This window comes from Haemaphysalis longicornis, unplaced genomic scaffold (genome assembly GCF_048455015.1).
Source record: "Haemaphysalis longicornis isolate Haplotype H1 unplaced genomic scaffold, Haemaphysalis longicornis Haplotype H1 scaffold_9, whole genome shotgun sequence".
Lineage (NCBI taxonomy): Eukaryota > Metazoa > Arthropoda > Arachnida > Ixodida > Ixodidae > Haemaphysalis > Haemaphysalis longicornis.
In genome coordinates, this window is record NW_027526460.1 from 138,928,242 (window position 1) to 138,947,489 (window position 19,248).

General features: G+C 44.9%; 1 protein-coding gene across 1 annotated transcript in view; it reads right to left on the reverse strand.

The window, feature by feature from the left end:
• The window catches only part of LOC144153892 (protein O-mannosyl-transferase TMTC1-like), a 163,974-nt gene that overhangs the window by 24,833 nt on the left and 119,893 nt on the right, over nucleotides 1-19,248 (reverse strand). Inside the window, exons 5-9 of the mRNA XM_077685647.1 lie at nucleotides 13,051-13,129; nucleotides 10,146-10,249; nucleotides 7,488-7,686; nucleotides 5,486-5,652; nucleotides 565-723 (exon numbers count right to left, since the gene is read on the reverse strand). Of these exons, the coding sequence (XP_077541773.1) occupies nucleotides 565-723; nucleotides 5,486-5,652; nucleotides 7,488-7,686; nucleotides 10,146-10,249; nucleotides 13,051-13,129 (708 nt within the window). The remainder of the gene's footprint in view (nucleotides 1-564; nucleotides 724-5,485; nucleotides 5,653-7,487; nucleotides 7,687-10,145; nucleotides 10,250-13,050; nucleotides 13,130-19,248) is intronic.

Below are 19,248 nucleotides of genomic sequence, written 5' to 3' on the forward strand. Positions count from 1 at the left end.
TTATATACTACGAATGAAAATGAGAGGTCAACATCTGTATAGGAGAAGTAAATCATTTGGTGATAAATGCAAGAAAATGTAAATACATACATTTACATGTGTTCAGATATGTTTCATGTTATAACTACGGCGCAAAAAACATTATAAAAAGGAACACAGAACATACACAGAGCGATGATTGAGTTTTGTATCAATAGAATACTTGATCAATGAATTTCAGTTGAGAGTCAACGCTCGTCCGGTGTTCCTTTCTTTTGTATATTGTCTTTTGCGCTGTGTCATACCATGAACCCGTACGGCTTGCCGAACTGGCCACTTCACTGTAATTCAGATATGCTTACTCACATCTATAAAGAAAATGCCGGAGCCGTTCGTCACTGCGACAACGTATTATTTATCCGCTTTATATAGCCGTAGCGCAAGTTACATTGTTCCCGCTGTCCAGTTGAGGCGGAGAATCCGCTGCTGAGAAAGCTAATTCAGCTTTATCACACGCCCTCTAGTAGCTAACAGGTCGTCTGCGTTCTGACCAATACTAAACAGAAAGCATAGAGGAAAACTCACACAAAGAGAGCCTCTCGGGAGGCCCACACTGCATTCCGATGCCAGGTGCGCGCGGCGAACAGCATCACCAGTGTGCAGAAGGAGATGGTGCACCCTAGAGCGAGCCCCCGCACGCGGAGGCGGGAGAAGCCCTGGGCGACCAGGAGACAGAAGCCAACGCTGCGAAGGGCACAATGGGAAGACCTTCCGGTAACCACATTTGCGTCACCTTAGTGTGGCAAGTTTTCCTGAAGCAGCTCACAAGTTTTGGAAAGCTATGCTGAGGAAAGGGAAGACTCCACACGAATTTAACGATTAGTTTATTCGACAATGACTTTGTCAGTATTCCTCCGAGACGCTGTTGTTTCTTCTGTCGGCATTCTTCGTCTCATACAAGAACATTTACCGCTGTCATTGTCTAGGCCCGTGAGATAAAAAAAGAAATTCGGCCACCTTCCCAACTGAGATGCGAAGACTGAAGAAGCAACGGAGCTGGTGGTCTTAACTAGCTTCAACTTGTCTTTTCTTAGGGCCGGCCCTTTCCTAAGAGAAATATGGTTAAAAACGTAGTTTTTTTTTTTCATGCAAACTTAGGTAAATCGAAGTACACAATCCACCCTCCTAAAGCCTTCAATCCTCCCCAAACCAAAGTCCGCTTCAACTCTTTGGCTTTGGACTTTGGCTAAGTCCAACTTAGCCAAATTCCAAAGCCAACGCTGCCGCTACGAACGCAAAGCAAATGCTACGCGCTCCGAATGCGGTGATAGCGCAATCGGATATACCCCATCTTCATAACGCGACGTACCCAAGTTCGATTACGACCATGGAAAGCGTTTGTTAATGTGTAGCAATCTTTGCCGAGTACCTCCCCTCCCCCTGCCATGATTGTGTAACGCCCTGCAGCTCCATAAAAATGCAGACTTCGCGGAATTTCGACCTTTAATCGCTGTAATGGAGAAAATGGAGATAATTGGTGGGACAGAAGTTTGAAAAACCAAAAAAATAGGAAAAATAGATAAATGAATAGTGAGAATGGCGAACCGTGGAACGCCGTGCATTTCCACAAAACTACCGATGTCACAAATTTCGCACCTTTAATCGTTATAATAGCGTAAATTAAGATAATTGGCGAGAAAGAATTTCCAAATGCCAAAAACTAAGAAAATCGAAAAAAAACTAGCGAAAATTGAGATTCATACCCAACTAAGAAAATCGAAAAAAAAACTAGCGAAAATTGAGATTCATACCCTCCATTTCCAGAAAAGTGCAGATGTCCCGAAAGTTCAACTTCAATAGTTATACTAATAGCGTAAATAGAGATAATTGGTGTGTCACAATTTTGAAAGAGGAAGAAATACAAAAATAGAAAAAAAATAGCGAAAATAGGGAACGGTGTAACGCCTTGCATTTCCACAATATAGTAGATGTGGCGGAAGTAACACCTGTATTCGTAATAACAGCGTGAAACTTCGAAAAACCAAAAAAAGGAAAGATAGAAAGAAATATTTATAAAATGGCGACCCATGTAACGCCCTGCAATTCCACAAAAATGAAGATGTTGCGGAAGTAACACATTTAACCGTTATAATAGCGTAAATTGAGGTTACTGGTCAGACAGAATGTTGAAAACTAGAAAATAGAGAACGTAGAAAAATGTAGAGAAAATGGCTAACCGTGGAACGCTCTTCATTTGCACAAAAATGCACATTTGGCGGAAGTAACAGATGTACGCGTTATAATAGCGTAAATAGAGATAACAGAATTTTGAAGAACCAAAAGAATTGAGTGTAATGAACTCACAGTTAGACAAGGGGCAAAAGAATGCTACGCATTGGTAGATAATTCCATGAATTTCTGCAGTTTTTTTTTGTTGACGCGCACACTCCCAACACCTGCTCGTTGGCTTCTTTCCCGCTGCGCCACTTTCCCTCACACTTCTTGGCCTAGCATTTTCTCCCTCTCCCCTTCGGCGAGCGGAATTTCCTGTTAACGATCCGCGCGGACAGAAGAGAGCTGAAACAGCTCCGCTGGTAGAAACCTGTAGGGTGCACCGTTTCTACACATGGCACTTGTAGAGAGGTCCCAACACCGGTGCACAACGAGCCATTTATTGATTATCTGTCAGTGTTTGGTTGGAAAGTGGTCGCTTGTTTGTTCGTCGTTGTTGACGCGCGCGACAGAGCAAGCGCCTGTTTGCGGTTAACAATAAAATGAACTTTTTGCACCCATTTTGACACATAATTAAACATCTTGTCCCATGGAAAACAACGTTTAAAGGCGTAAGGCCACCTTTGGAGAGAAAAGAGTAAGAAACATTTTAGGGTGTCCATAAATACGCGCCCTTAATTATGGGTTCGCGGCACGCCACATTGGCACTCCGAAATACTGACACATTCAGCACTCTCAGCAATTATAACACGTTGACCACATAACTAAGCAAGGGGCGAATGAGTCTATACTGCGTTGCCTTACGCAAACGTCTCCTCCTTTGGTTTTATAGCCACCGAGGGTAAACTATTTTGCAGGGACTGTGGCATCTTTGCAACAACTAGGCATCTTAGCGGTCATTTTGGAATTAGGCATATCAGTAGCATGTACAAGTCAGCACAGACATTTGCAAAAAACTTTGTATCGTAATGCGAAGTTAAAAGATCGGCGTAATTGCTATGTTGAATAAGTCACGAGATTGCTATTACCTAATAAACACCAATTGCACATTCTTCCAACACCCGCCGAAAACCAAAGGTGTTCAATGCACTACCAACCATTTCTCGACCCAGAGAAGGTAGAGAGGGGCGTTGGGACAAGGACAAGAAATGGGTGTAATCCCCCTGCAGCAGTTTTAACGTATTTTGTAGCGAGGATTGCGGTGTAAAAAGTTTTGTCGCGCAGGAGCTGTTAATAAAATAATAATAATTTCCCCCAGGTTGCCTACATACCGGTTTCATTAAGCGCCAAAAGAGAGCAAAAGCCTGGTAGAAGACTTTGTAGCAGACAACGACGGTGTGCTGACCGTCGACCACTTGTGTAGAACGGCAGCTACTCTCGTGTACTTTTAACCGAAGAGGAAATAAAGATGCATTAGTCTAAACAGCCAACGCGTTTTGTGCATGCTCTTCAACAGGCTACCAAAGCTCCCCCATTGCGTCGCTTTAGCACTGATTATACCATTAAGAAATAATATAGCCCCGCAGACCCATTGCGTGAGCACAGAGTTGATTCGCAGCCTTATCGTCGTGGCATTGCGGGCGAAATCTGTACTGAGGCGCCGAGACTGCGGAGAATTTGATCAGGCGCTCAACGAAGAGGAAGGGGGCTCAGAGATCGCCTGGAGGCTGAGTGAAAAACGACGAAGTTGAAGCTCGATTTGACTAGCTTGCTGACAGGCACACGTTCACATTTGAAATAAACGTCCTTATTACGCCGGTGTCCTTGTACCTATAGCAACTCATTCCGTCCGTACTTAAACTTATTGCGGTCTTCTACGCGCGTCCATTTTACTGGCAAGCGCATATTTTATGCAGAAACTGCAATGTGCGCGCTCAAAAATTTCCTCAGAGAAGCTTGTGCGGTTTTTCAGCGTTCTTGGGTAATTCTTCTGGGTAACCATTTCAGTCTCATATGCTGTATTATCCGGTCTTAAGAAGTGACGTTGTTTAACTACAAATTTGCGGTGATGGGAACGATTCAATGCTGCGACATACATTGCAACTGTTTTGATTAGGCGCTGTGCCTTACAAAAAGCTCTAAAATGTGTCGACAGCTTTGCCCTATTTATCGACCATACAATAGCAGGTGCTCTCACACATTTTCCCTTGGCGGCCTAGGATGCAGAACAACCAAATTTTATGAGGCGTGTATATTAAAAAAACTATTTGACCGTTGTCTGAAGGTTTCCTCCGGGCTTTCAATTTGGTTCATAGCCCCAGGTTGTAACTGCTAATTAATTACCAGAAGTCGCAGACTACAAGCGCGACGACTCCCACAGCTGTCTCTGAATTGTTGAGGAGATAACGTCTGTAAACAAAAAATTTCTCGAATGTGCAAAACCAATAAACTGAAATATAGTTTCTTTTTCACGTGTACACCTGTTTCATTTTGTTGCGGAAATTTTCGTTGTCTGTTTCGCACCTAGTTCACAACAGTGACACACTAGCTAGATCAGAAAATACAAGACTCATTTCTGTTCGTGGCTATATTTGGCAGTGATTGTGTACTAGTCCGAATTTACGATTCGCCATCACAGTTCTCATTGTGCAGCACTGCCAGACTTGTGCAACGCTGTCACTTATGTAACAAATTTTCAACAAGAACGGCAGCTAAAAGAGTTGTGACATTGAACAGTGCGAGTTGTGGAGAGAAAATACAGTAGTTATTAAATTGGACTTCTGCCTGGCTACTGTTCTACGAATTTCCAACAACGTTTGCAATTTCCAAGCAACTTTAAGTAGCCAGTCACGCCCACTTTCTTGCTCTTACCAGCTTCACTATAAACACCGAGGGCTGCGTACCCTTAAGAAATGGCATAAGTTGTTTGTATTACACAAAATAAATCTGTTTAAAGGGCACACGCTGATAAGTAATCAGATGGGGACACAAAGGACCAGGCTGCATAATGAGATCAATGCTGCGGAAGCCTACACATCAACACTAAGGAATTGTTCTCAATCGCCGAACTTCAAACACACGCAAGCATTTCTCATGTTGCATACACTAGTATTCAAGGTAACTGTACCTATTACACTAAACGGAAAGAAGAATTCAAAGCTCTGATGATATTTCGCCCAGGGGGGTGATATTTCTACGGCTTCCCGGTACTCAGGGGGTCGTACATGAACTATGCGAAATGCTTTGAACGCATCCTCGTTAACGTCTATGCTGTATTCAATGCATTTTGCTGTCCATTTTTAGTGTGGAATTTTGTTGGTTCGATGCGACGTACCTGGGGATGTAGAGCACCCTCTCCGCTACCACGAATCCGACGGGCACGAAGAGGTTCGACGCCGGGAGGAACGGGAGAAGCGTCAGGAGTAGCGGCACAAGGGGGCCGTCGTCACACCTGCCATCGCTGCTCGTTCCTTTGGAGCACTGGTCGCCTTGAAACGAGACCTGGTGAATAAACCCTCGTATACAAATAGCCCGACGACCACTACCTATGAGCCGGCAAAAAAAAAATGAGAGATGGGACATGAACGTTTTTCTGTGTCGGAAAGGGTTACACGTCTATTACACCACGATATTCCATGTGTATTTGCAATAACCACAAAAACGTAATCTAATACCTTGCGCTGCACACGCGGTAAAAGATACAGCGTGAGAGAAAAGTTCGATGACAGGCTCACTGACCGCTGTTTTATTGCCCCGCTCCAAAGACTCGTTGTATAAATGTGATATTTCCAGGAAGTATATTCATTCGATTTCACCCCGGATTTATTCCGCTGTTTGTTTCACTGCCTATGCGGAGCAAGCTCTGTGCAAAGCCCGAAATCACGCAGGCACTCTTTGACCGGTACTGTCATAGAACAAAAATACTGTAGCCACTGTTTTCCGACATTCCGGAGCCCATTACGGGCCCGGAATGTCGTCTTTCCGATGCCGTTGGGCGTCACGCACGTCAAATGACGCTTATCCGCTTAGAGGGATTGGCAAAGAAGAATTTGTTTTACTCGGGAACACGAACTAGGTAAGACAGAATAGGGGAGCAGAAGAAATGATTTTGTGAGTAAGTTCAAAAGAGGGTAAAAATAGAGAGGAGTGGGATAACAACACAAAAGTCAACCTGATGCGAATAGTTCTAGCGCGGCCTGAGGAGCCATTTCTGCAGCGAATGAGTGGACGGTGTGACAGTGATCCGGCTTCTTTGTGCCCCCTAAAAAGAAAACCACTGGAAAAGAAAATGGCAGTCCTAGGCGTTCAAGAATATCCCGCAGCCTTCCCCGATGATTGTTGATGTTCCTTGCTTCGTGGCGCGTACCCATGTTGGAGACTGCCCAGAAATCGGCCAATTTAAGGCATTAGGGCGCCCGAGTTCAAACAGATAAACAAAGCAACACACAGAAAAAGAAAACCTAAACAAAAAACAAACACAACACGCACCCAAAAAGCAAAACACAGAAAAAGAAAAAAAAAACCACAGAAAGACAAAGGCGAAAGACAAATAAACAGAAGATAAACACAAGGTGCTCACAACAGCCACAAAAGGGAACCACTGGGAAATCAATGCACCACATTTCCGACAGCTTTCACTTTGAGTGCAAGTGCATCAATATTTTTCTCTGTCGTTTTGTGTAGAGGGGTTCACGATGATGCTAACATCCCCGTTAAAAAAAAAACTCCCCGTCATAAAGAAATAAAATAATTTGTGATCGTGGTACAGAAACAGTACTCAGGACCTAAAGGAACTGTTTAATAAAACGCTCGGTTATTGATTTTTGCTGGCGGTTTTGACTTTTGCGACGCAAGCCCGCAACTACTTGTTGGTTGACTGTGAAATGCGAACTCGCCACCGCAGCTTGAATCGTTTTGACCCACAAATGAAATTTTCTAAGCACGAAAGCGTGGCCTTTACGCTGCTTTGTGAGCTCCTTCTCAGTTTATTAAACACGTTTGCCAGAAACCAACGTTGCAGAATTTATTGCAATCGCGGCTCCTGCGAGAGTACTTTTTCCTATATTTTTTTGTTCCCCCAAACTTGTCACAAAGTCCACATCACCTCACCTTTCGCCCGCTCAAAGTACTCTCCACAGTTAAATAGGAGCTAAAGCCACGACGCAGACCTACGCTTGTCGCATTTTGCAGCTGTTCAGTTATCTGTAGAATCTCGGTCATGCCTCTGCTGTGCGCGATATTTCACACTAAATGTCAATTTAGTCATAATCCCCACAATTTTAGTTCTGACCCATCCCTCCTAAACAGGAAATGACACTGAATTTTCACCTACTCACCTTCCCTTGTGTTTGGTCAGACAGTGCCTGCCAGGCTAGAGCTACCAGCGCAGCGAACAGCGCCAGCGTCCACAGATTCCGTATGTCCAGAGGCGACTCCACGAGTGGAACAGTGCCCATCTGCCAGTCGTAGGAGAGCGTACTGGGGCACAGAGCGAGCCAGGCGTTGAAGGCACACAAATAGGAGTACGTCAGAAGCCTGCACGAAAGATAATGGGCACGCCTTATATTGCACCCCTTAGACATGAAAAAAAGCTTACGATCACGAACCCCAGAGCGGAATTTTGAGCGCAGGTGTTTAGCTTTGTTGACTGTGCAAAGTACAAAGTATGTTCAGGCAAAGAATGTTTCACGCACACATAACGTATGATTACAGACCACTTTATTCTTTACATATAACTCCTTTTCAAGAAACACTCCTTTCGCAGTCCTCGAGTGTCACGAAGAAGGCGTTGTGGTCCGAGGAATGGAGAGATGCATGTTCGACTGGCTGGACCAATGCCTGGTTCTCAAAGACAAGGTCTACGCAAGCATTCCGCGAGGTGGTACAGGCTTGGGAGGCAATTACGAGAGACGGAGAAGCGGGATCTTCTCGTGGTAGAAAATTCCTGTTTGTCCTTTGTATCTACATTAAAGTCCGCCAATACTAACATCAGTGTAGATCAATGGGTGGTTACTGGAAGGCGCAGGAATTGCACTACGTCTACTCGCCGCATGCCTAAGGTATTGCGTCATCGACGAACACACGACGGCGCGCGCTACTCTGGCGCCACATCATGGCGGGTCGTCGCCGTGGAGCACGTCTCGCGCGGCACCGTAGCGCTCCGCTTTCCTTCTACCACTTTCGCCATACCCTTCTCCTCTACTCTCCTCCTCGCTGTATCTTCAGTGTCCTCCTCGTACTCTGGGTTACATCGAGGGAAGACGGCGAGCGACGCCGCGAAACCACAGGAGCAGCAGCATAAGAGCTGTGCTCTAAAACATTAAAGCGTGAGGATGGTCAAATTAATGCTCGCGCCTGCAGTAAGCAGCGGTGGCCGATCTTTTCAAGGATTAATACTTTTCGCTGCCTTCCAGAAGAAAGCTCGAATTCCCGGATAATCGAGGTAGACAATGTGTGAAATAGCTTTTGTATCGGTGTTAGGACCCTGCACTACGGGTTCCCTACCTTTCTAGCCTGCCAAATGCGGTCGGTAGATCTAGGGATATTGAAGGATACTGATTTGAGCCACCCATATTAAAGGTTTGTGGTAACAGCACGGATGGCCACCAAGTTCGATCGTACAGCGTAATCAGCGCATGTTTAGGAGAAACTGTTCAGAGCTCCTGCATTATGACCCCGCCTGATATCCAGTAAACAGAGGTGTGGAGTTGGGAAGGACGCCTACCGGCCGCCTCCCCAAACCTCCTTTTACCTGCCCACTTCATACGGTCAGGCACATTAACGACTTTTTTAGTCAGGTGGCTACTTTCAGCGCCATCTGATGGGCAGCTGTCTCAATCCTGGCTGAAATAACAACACATGCTGGTATAAAACCGCAATAACGCAGTGTGTTTCAAATTCATATTCTGGCATTATGGAAAACTAAGTCATGAAGTAAGACTTAGCCATGACTTGGAGTACTAAAATTAAGTCACTAATCACAAATTTAGTCATGAGCCAACTAGCTCAACAACAAGATTTGTTAAATGTAAACTCACAGCGGGGTTCGTAAAGGTCCTTGTAATCAGAGCCTTTTCGAGTGCACATTGCCTCTTCAAACGTGCTACATTTTTGTTTTTTGCTTAAATTTCTTATTTCAATTGCAAATAATTCTTTCTATGTGCGTAGGGTGAAAACTTCTGGCAGACAGAATTTGTAGTGGAGACGCTTGGCATAACGAGCTGCCGTTTTACAGCTATACGAATCCTTCAGCTCCTCGGGACTTTCTAGACCCCTCCTACTTATAGGGTTGCTGACGCTTTCCACTCCGAGTTTCATTCTGGCTTTCGGCTACTTTTCTCACGTGTAAACTTAGATTATAATTGTTTGTTTCCTAATTGTGCCGACACTATGCTAATGCTCGTGTTCTCTATTCATCACTTAGGACAGAGTCGGGCCGCGCCAAAAAGGAGGGTGCAGGAAGGGAACAAAGACGTGGCGTAAAATACTTTGAAGCTGTCAGCGTATTTTCATAGCGCTACATTGCATGGCACGTGTTCACGGCATTATCAGTGCTTGAATAATGTCTGAAGGGGCTTCGGGTGTCGGAATCGTATGCCGGCGACATTTAGGGCCACGGTTGCAGTAGGTATACCCAGAAAACCACTGGGTGGGAAGTGCTCTAAATACAGGGAGGCATGAGTTCGTTTGCTTTCGTAATTGCAAAAACGGGCATGGTGGGTGTAGCTCAAGCCCTGTACGAACGTCTGTGCTCAGAGGCGCTGCTCGAGAAAACCGCATGAGCAATTGAGATACCTTTCCGAAAAAGGCGTAAAGATATTTTTTGTATTGCTTGTAGGAGGTTTCACAATAGAGAGAAAGTGACCTCAGCAATGTGCGGGGGCGGGAACGAAATTAACACAGCACGTAATGACATTCCTACATGCTTGTCGCCTCGCAGGCTGAGCAGCTCGTCTGAGCAGAACATGCTGGGTGGCCGGTCGTCTGATCCTCACCTGGTCGTAAAGTCTCGCGAGAAGGAGGCAGGGTTGTCCATGTCCGAGAACTGAGGCAGGGACCCGCGCAGCATCCACACCCTGAACGACAGCAGCACGGCGAGCTGCGAGTGCGTACATGTCGGGGCAGAACGACTAAGAAATGGATGTGACGGAACTGAGCAATTGGGGCAGCACGCGGTACATAAATCGCTAACAGTTATACAGTCATATCTCGGTACAACGAACACCACATTATTGAACTTTTCAGATTAACGAGCATTCAAGTAATCCCACCCCGACTGCTTATAGTTTTAATGTAAAATTATTTCACTACTAGGTACTTAAGAATAGCAAACTTTTTAAAATAACGATCGTTTTATTTATTTCCGTGCCATGTTAACGACGCCTCAGTACTACGAACTCATATTTTCAAGGCCGGATATTCTTAGATTTGCGTTAAAAAATCGCGGCAACCGGATCCGTATGCTAGTAGACGACACGAAAAAGCGGAGCGCAAAAGAGGACGTCTTGCAACTTGCTCCGCGGAATGCGCGAGCCGATGCGACAGAGGGAAAAAAGAAGGTGAGGAGAAGAGAAAAAAATTAGGCATGGGTGGCCTCCTCTGTCCAGAAAGCCGTGGTCGCGCTATTCGCGTTCCACCCCAAGCTTTTCTACGTTCCGCCGCTGCTCAGGTGGCTTGCTGGATTTTCGCGGACATCAGCGGAGCTGACAACAGTGGAAATTCTCCCGAGCGTGAGCGTTCAGAATGAAGAAGGCAGAGAGGGCGGCATGAACAACGATGCCTCTGAGGGGGCAGTGGCAGCACTCGAAGGCTGCGACGAGCCCGTGACGACTACGATTGTGCTGGACAGCGTACTAAAATCGCACATTTCCAGGGAAAACCGCGCGGCCAAGGAGTCAGTCCACATGAATATGGAATACTTAGAGTCATTCGTGCTAGGAAGCTTGTGCTGCACGCACCAGAAGAAAATTGCCAACAACTTTAAACAAATGTGCATTTTTTCATGATCACTTGTGCATTTTCTTGTGAAAAATGACTTCAAGCATGCACTGCTGTGCGTGTAGGTCGTTTTAGGCATTGAAATACTATTTGTTGTCTTAAATTTTGCGATTTTCTCTACAACAACCTTTCAGAATAACAAGCAATCTTCCGCGGTCCCCTGAAGTTCGCTATATCGAGATTTCACTGTATACAAGTGTTTCAAAGGCTATGCTTCGGCCCACAAATCATAAAAACAGTCGGGTGCTTGCGATGAAGCTGAAGCGAACTTAGAGTTTGAGTGCTTCCGCTGTGCATCAATATCCTGAACTTATTCTTTGGTGCTCATAGTGGTTGGGTTCAAAAGTGGTATTATAAGTGATTCCTTAGCTCGAATTGATCGCGGTAAATTCAACTAAGTGAGCGGGTCACCATCACGTAGTTTTACCCCGCCGGTGCAAGAATATGTCCTGCCCATTAAAAAACAAGCGTTTTGTCAATCGGGATAATTATACGGTACAGAAATTTCTAATGGCAAATTCCCAAAAAAATCAGCGGTCCCTAAACAGATTCCTGTTTCCACGCATCACAATACCATTGAAAATAAAAGATTGCCATTGAATGTGACGTTCGGTGCAAACAAAATGTGTTTTGCGAATCTGGATGGAGCGTAGGCCGGACTTGCCTGATGTATCTCATCTCAGGATACTACAGACGCAAGAGAAAGAGGTTCATAAAAAGGTTAAGGTGTGTGCAAAGGTTTATGTGGGTGACGGCAGCTTTGTGTTCCGCTCTTGTCTCCCAAGAAAACTTGAACTCCTTCAACTTGTCTTGTTTTGTGCGGCTTGAAAAAAGGTGCCCCCACTCTACCTAACATTGAACTAGGTGCTGGAGGCTAGGCCAGCACACTTACAAGTATTACGAGCGAGACGTCATAACGCCAAACACCCTTCGGCGGTTTTCGTAGCTGCTGCTACTACGGACTGATCGCTTTTACCGCGGAGCTGTTTATCTCCAGCCGATGCACGCACTCCCGCATTCCCAGGGTTGGGGATACTCGAGGCGAGAAATGTCTGTGGACAGAAATCGGGGTTGAGACAGACGGTGCGGCAAAATCCCAGGCGCGAGCGAAGGTGGAGAGAGTGTGGGATTGACGCTCAACGCGGCGTTGCGGCCGCAGAAAATTGGAGAGGGCGTGGCGCAGCACCAGTTGTAGTATGTCCCACACCCACTCCCACGCACCGGCCGCCACTTGGGTGAACACCGTCGGCTGGCAAGGCACATCAGTTTAATGCACTTCCTTGTACTGCGTTAGCATCAATCGTGTTGTGTTTCGTAGGGGCAAATCACCCAATGAAACCGAAAGATATCCTGTAGGTGATCCGGCACCGTGGGACTTAATGGATAGGCGCACCATTTGATACCAATCTTTTCGTTCTAGATCACTTGGCGAAAGGATGTTTCGACGATTGAATAATTCTCCTATTAATAATACATGAATGTACTGAATTTAATTGAGCTGACTTGCGTAGAGGCTCGAAGAAATAGAATTGCTCGGGTCAATATTAAGCAGACCCCCTTATCAAGCGACAGTGACGCCCACTCACAGCCGCTATCTTTACGCTATTCAGTGAACAAATGCTTCATATCCCAAAAGCAAACTTCCCAGGAATCTCTTATAATCTTTCAGAAGCAAATAAACTGCCTTTATATCCCCTAAGGGACCTTCTTGGTTTTCTTCTAATTCAAAATGGGTTATTCTAGGCGTGATCCACTATTCTCGATCCACATGGGCTTAATTATGATGATGATATTGATAATAACAAAGGCACGTAACACTAAGTAGTTGCAATGGTGGTAGTAGTAGGATGAACTGCAGTAAGAACCATCATCGTTGAAATCAGACAACGAATAAGCACTTACCAGAGTGGAGACTATAACAAGGCATGGGTCCCGAAGGCCTTCGTATGTGATGGCTTGAACGTTGTGGGAGATGGCAGACCTGGGTAAATATAGACCTGTTAATGTTAACACAGGGGCGAGGATTCTTTTTCAGAAAACTCCGAATGATTATAATTAGGCACACTGGTGTATTTTAGAACGTAAGATAAAAAATACCGCTGTCAACAGGCCACATTTCATGGGTTCTGATATGACGCACAACGAATGTTTAGTTCATAGCCAATGTTTAGTCTCGTGGTGCGAAACGCCTGCGAAGGAGCCGGTTTTTTATTACGGAGGCCGACCCTGGAAACCGAATTTTAATGGGTAGCATTATCTGCTGAGCACTACCATAATAATCGGCAAAGAGCCCTACTCATGATGTTAGGCCGCTAGGCAAGTGATTAAAGTAAATTAGAAAGATAAAAGTCCCATGCAAGCAAACTACCCCGGGGCACCCCATACGTAACCTGAACAAAAGAAAAAATTGAGCGGTTAACTGATGTACACTGAGTTCGGAAGGATAGCAAATCCGTCATCCATGCGAGAACGTTAGTATGAATGTTAAGACAGCTTAGTTAGGGTAGACGTCAGTGGTGAGGAACGCGGTCAAAAGCCTTAGAAAAATGAAGATAAATATCGTCGTCCTGATTACGAGCGTCAAGAGGTGAGTGTAAGTCAGTGAAACCGGCGAGCTATATATCACTGGAGTAACCCCTCCGAAAACCGTATTGATATTTGTAAATGTTGTTTTCATCAAGGTATTGGATGACTTGGGAATGTATGATGTGTTCTAATTGTTTACAGGTAGTGTTTGTTTATGAAATGCGCCGGTCGTCTAACGGTAATTTGCGATCGCCTGATTTTAAAAATGGGACAACTTTAGCAATACGCCAGTCATCAGGAATTGAACCATGAGATAATGACTACGAGAAAGGTGCGGTTAAAATTACATACATACTGCACAATATATTTTAAGAAGTTTGTTGTTCAATCCCAAGTTATCGGACGCCGATGAAACATTTCATTTGTTTAATAACGAGTAAATACTGGCTTGTTCAATTTTTATATCTGGCGGAAGTAACACACTTAGTCGGTATAACAATAATTATGTGGATTTACGCGCTATCGAGAAGTGTAATCGAATATCGTAAATGTACGAACAGAATTCCGAAAACACAAAAATAAGAAAAACTTGGAAAGTAAAATTTTTTCAAAAATGAACTAATTTGAAAATATGCATCTCCCCCGAAAAACCAACCCTAAACTAAAAAAAGCGCAGTAAAGAACGGTGCAAACACCCATAAAAATAACAAAAGCGTACTAACCATGCACGTACTACGCCTTGAATCGGTGAAATACGCCTTGAAATAGGCCCCGAGTCGGTGTAATGGTATATAATGATATATATTGTCACGTAGCCAGTATAATGGTATATATTGTCGCGTAGCCAAGTACGACGCAGGTTTTCTTCAAAAAAGAAACGTTTATTGGAGCGAACTTGTGCTCCACAAAAACTCGAAGCAAAAACAAGCGGCGTAGAAGCAGTCAACGAACAAGCGCGCAGACCGGCGTTGGGGAACCGAATACCGCGGCGTTTTCCCTGCTAGCATTTTTCTTTCGGCGTGATTGCTTCTCGAACTGTAGAATTACATCGAGAACACTGACGATCAACGAAGATTATTCAAAGAAGATCAAAGAAGAAGATCAAAGAAGAAGAAGGGCGAAACACCTCTCTAGCCAGTGCGGCATTCAAAAAAAGAAAAAAGGTACGCGCACTTCGCTTGCAACAAATATAACACAGCCGGGCTCCGCCGGGTGGTAAACACAAAGCACAGGAGTAAACATACAGAATGTTTATTTCTGTGCTTCTGTCGAGGCAATACTGACCTAATTGGCGAAAATAAAGCAAGGAGAACCGAAAAGCAATAATATAATCCGACGTCTTCGGCTGCTCATTGCCAAATATGGCTTCAAAGAACTCACAGAGAAGGCAAGAATGCATTAGTTAACAATTCTCTGAATTTCTCCAAATTTTTTCACTCAGTAGTCGTTAGAAGGTTTTCACCCCGAAGCAAGTGCTTATATATGCATGCATTTGCAAGGAACACTGGCCGCCGAGAAGCGCCATGTTTTTTTTGTCCCTTGTAAGTGCGGTTTTTCGTCTGGTACGAGTAACCAGCAAACTTATTCTGCTTTTTGTCGAACATCTATGAATAAGCGGGAATAACGTATAGCAAATATGTTGCTTTAGGTGCTCCTGGGCAGTAGCGCAACGCAAATAAAAAATTGTAATAAAAAAAACTCAGGGAAGCTTTGAAATAATGTGTTGATGCGAGCTAACGGGTGAAACCGAATTCAGGGAAGCTTGCACTCATGCGCAAGACCTGAATGGCGAAGCTGTTGTGAGCACTGCCGGACATGGCTAAGTTTCAATATCATTGTTTACTGGCATAGTTGCGGTGCAAGTAATGGCCGTCATGTGCATCGAAGAGGTCGTAGTCTTCTTGGCGGTGAGTGGTGGATGCAGAGTCATCCTTAGCATTGAAGACTTCAACCAGCTCAACTGGAAAAGCTTACACTCAGTCGCGCAAGGCTGGAACCATTGCGAAGATGCAGGATTTCTTTATACGTGAGCACTGAGGGACACATCACCACGCATTTGTTCAAATTTGAAATTGTTTATTTACATGTTCCATCGTTGCTTCGCACTGGGCTATTGTAGTCATCGTCATACGCATCTATATCGTCGTGTTCCTCACGCCAAGCATTACATGCGCGGCAGCCCTTGACAACATCACTGGAGTTTTTTTGTTTGTTTTTTCAAAAGACACTGCACTATCCGGGGACTCGGTGGTCGCCGCAAGGCACGCGCTCACGAGCACTTGGAATTTTCTCCCTCGTCTTGGTTTTTGCCAGTGTTTTTGCTGAAGCCACTTCCCGTGCCGTGAACGCTCTTGGTATTTTTTTCCTGCAACGGCGAACTTATGGATTGTATAAGAGCTCTGCTTTGAAAATTGAAAGCAAGTGTCTAGATTTTAATGCCAAGTATATTAGTATTTGATATTTGCAAAGGCTTTCATTACTGATTTTAAATGGCTTATAGACGGTTTTAGAAATGCTTTGCTTGCGGTATTACGCCGATTGGAGGTTAGGCTGCTGATAATTTTCTGGCTTGAACTAAGAAAAAAATTTAATAACGTAGTACAGGTATTTACCTAAATTTGGACGCAAAACAAAATGAAGTAGAGGAAGAAGCAAGGCAGAAGCAAAAAGGTAAACACTAATTTTTGAAGCATTCTAGAACAAAACCGGCTTCACAATTCACAGACGGCTTCTTGCTACGTTGAGTGCGGCCGCACCCGTAATCAACGTAATAAACCCATAACCGACCTGCAATCTACGTTCAGTTTCTATCATCCTGCTGAAATTTGAGGAATGAAGCTCAAATGCGTTGTTTTTGCGCCTTCGCGAACACAAAAACCATAAGAACCTCAAAAACAGGTTCTTTGCGGCAATGAAGCGGGGAAATCGGCTCATTTTCCCCCATCTTTAGTGATGCAGCTCATCGAAGCAAAAGAAAGAAACGTGAAATACGCAGGCCGCAGAACATATGCAGGAGTTATCACATATATCCGTGCTTCAGCAAAAGGGCCGAGGCGTGCTCAAAATCGAAAACTGTCGTTGTTTGACAAATCCATTGATTGGGAGATGCGGTTAGCTGGATTTGTTTTTCAAGCTTTTTTAAACACAGCTTGCTGCCAGATAGCTCGAGAAAAGAGGAAGACGTTCAGCGTTTACACTAATTCAGTTAGAGCACAGGCATACGCACGAAACAGCGCACGGCGAGCACAGCACACTTAAGGGGCTGGAAAAACAAGGGACGGCTGCGCACATTAGGGCACTCCTGAGACGGAGACACTCGGTAGGACAACACAGGGCTGAAACATAATGGCTCGTTAGTAATTGGATAGAAAAACAACCCGCAGATGGTGCACCGTATGCACCTTGGATAGGCGATCCGCACGCAATTTCCTGAATTTCACGCACAGCAAATATTGATACCGTACAGACGCATAGGTCAGATGAGTATACTCGAGTTCATTCTGTTCAGAGTTCGTGCGGCTAGATAAGCAATTATCGTATGTGTGCATAAAGGACTGGTACAAAAAAGAGAAATGAAGTGCCGGCGATGCTCAATCTAAAAGAAGAATGAAGCAAGAAATGAATGAGACTGCAAGGTAGCGCCTTATTTTCGTTAGGCTCCACAAACATGGAACACGGGTGTAATGAAGAGGTGCCTTGCGAATCGGTGAACACGTTATCTTCCGACCCAACAACACGCACCGCACGGTATACGCCACTCAGGCGAACCCGGTAAAACTATAATCGAAATCAAATGTTAACACGACTCCTGAAGGCTGCCAACACGCTTATATAGGCGAACATCACGCTCAGAAACTCGCGAACTTAGGAATATCATTAAACAACTGAAAACGCTACTCAATACTCGAAGTAATACAAGCGGATATCCATGAACTGGAGGTAGCACAGAGACAAAAATATCTGAACGGCAAAGGGAGATACGACTGCCCTCAACTCAAATTTTTGGGTACATAATTTACACCCACCTTCCGTTTCAAAAACTGCTTCGTTATCTGTGCGAGCGCTCCGATGAAAATATAACATTTCTGTGCTGAAATTTTTTCGTACATCCAATATATGAGATCGCACTTTTGATTCCTGGTCGCTGTGGTTAGTTTCTAGATGGCGACAAAAAAAACCGTGTAGAGGTTTACAGCATTGTCCACTTATACGGCAGCATTCTTTCGCCGCTTCCCTTCATTGGGTAGCGAAGTACGTTAACGTATTTTATCGTTTTATAATTTTCGATTTATTTTCGGCACTGATGGGTGTACACAATTAGAGCGAATAAATGCCTTAATTTTGCTAGTCACGTATTTTTGTGCGTGTGCAACGCGTAGATATGGTTTATTCATTCCAGGGTGCAGCGCTATGGCGCCCGTTATGTGGGTTTCGCGGTGGCGTAGGCGTCCGTCGATGCCCCCGTAACCAACTGAGCGACCGAAGCAGCGAAGGCAGAAAGAAAACCGAGAGGAATGTCTGGCGAAAGAATGAGGGGGAGGGTGGCGCGCGCGGTTATGGCATGATCTCTCTCACTCGCTCCCCCTCACACTTTCGCAATGCGTTGCCGCCAAGGAGCAACACCGCTAAATCACTGGAACTAGGAAAGTACCGCCGTCAGTGGGAAACGCGCGGGCAACATTGGGGCGCTGTTGCCACATTCAGGCCAGCGCTTCGGGCGCGTCGCCTGCTACACGTAGAAATAACCACTCGCGCGTGTGAAAACTTTTCTACAGCTGGCGGACGCGCCCTCTTTGGGGTGGTATTTGACAATTGCGTGTAATTAATTAACCAAGACGAAAACAGGCTACTAAGCCGTGTTTTTTTGTTTTTGTTTTATCGTAACAATGTAAGGCCTAGGCAAGTAACCAATTTTCCCGTGCGCCGTAACGTCACTGGCATATAATGCGTCGTACAGTTGCGCGCTATTGGTCTTATTGGTTGCGCGCTATTGGCCTTAGTGACTTAATTCGAGCCGTCGAAGGACGTTAAGACCGGGAAAGACAGAAAACTCTTTTGAGTGAGTTCACGAGTCATCTGATGGGCATAGAGTAATTTTTGGCTGGGGTACCTTGCGACACCCTAATTGAAGTACTGGGTGTGTTGGGTGACTCATTTAAGATTTCAAAAAAAAAAACGTTGAAGAAAGTGTTGCAGGGTCCCTTTAACAAAAACAAGCCAGGGACAAATACGGTCAAAAACAAAGCGAAGGCAGGAAAGGGCCCTTCGGGGTATGGTGGGGCCATCTAAGCTGACTAGCGATCAACGATGGACTCCGCAATCGTCTGCAGGGCAGTTCTTGTGATGTCATTCTAGGCGTCGCGAAAACACACGACTTGGCGGGAGGATCAAAATTTAAACTTCAATTGATTAATTTCTCAGTGACTAAAGCATAGTTTGCTTCCGGACAAGCACTTGGCGCACTATGAAACACGAAATCTTTTTAATAGTACAAGCTTGTATTTTGTTCGCATGGCCCCTTTAGGGTGTATGTCATTTTAAAGAGTTGCCATCCACTACGGTGCGCATCATGAC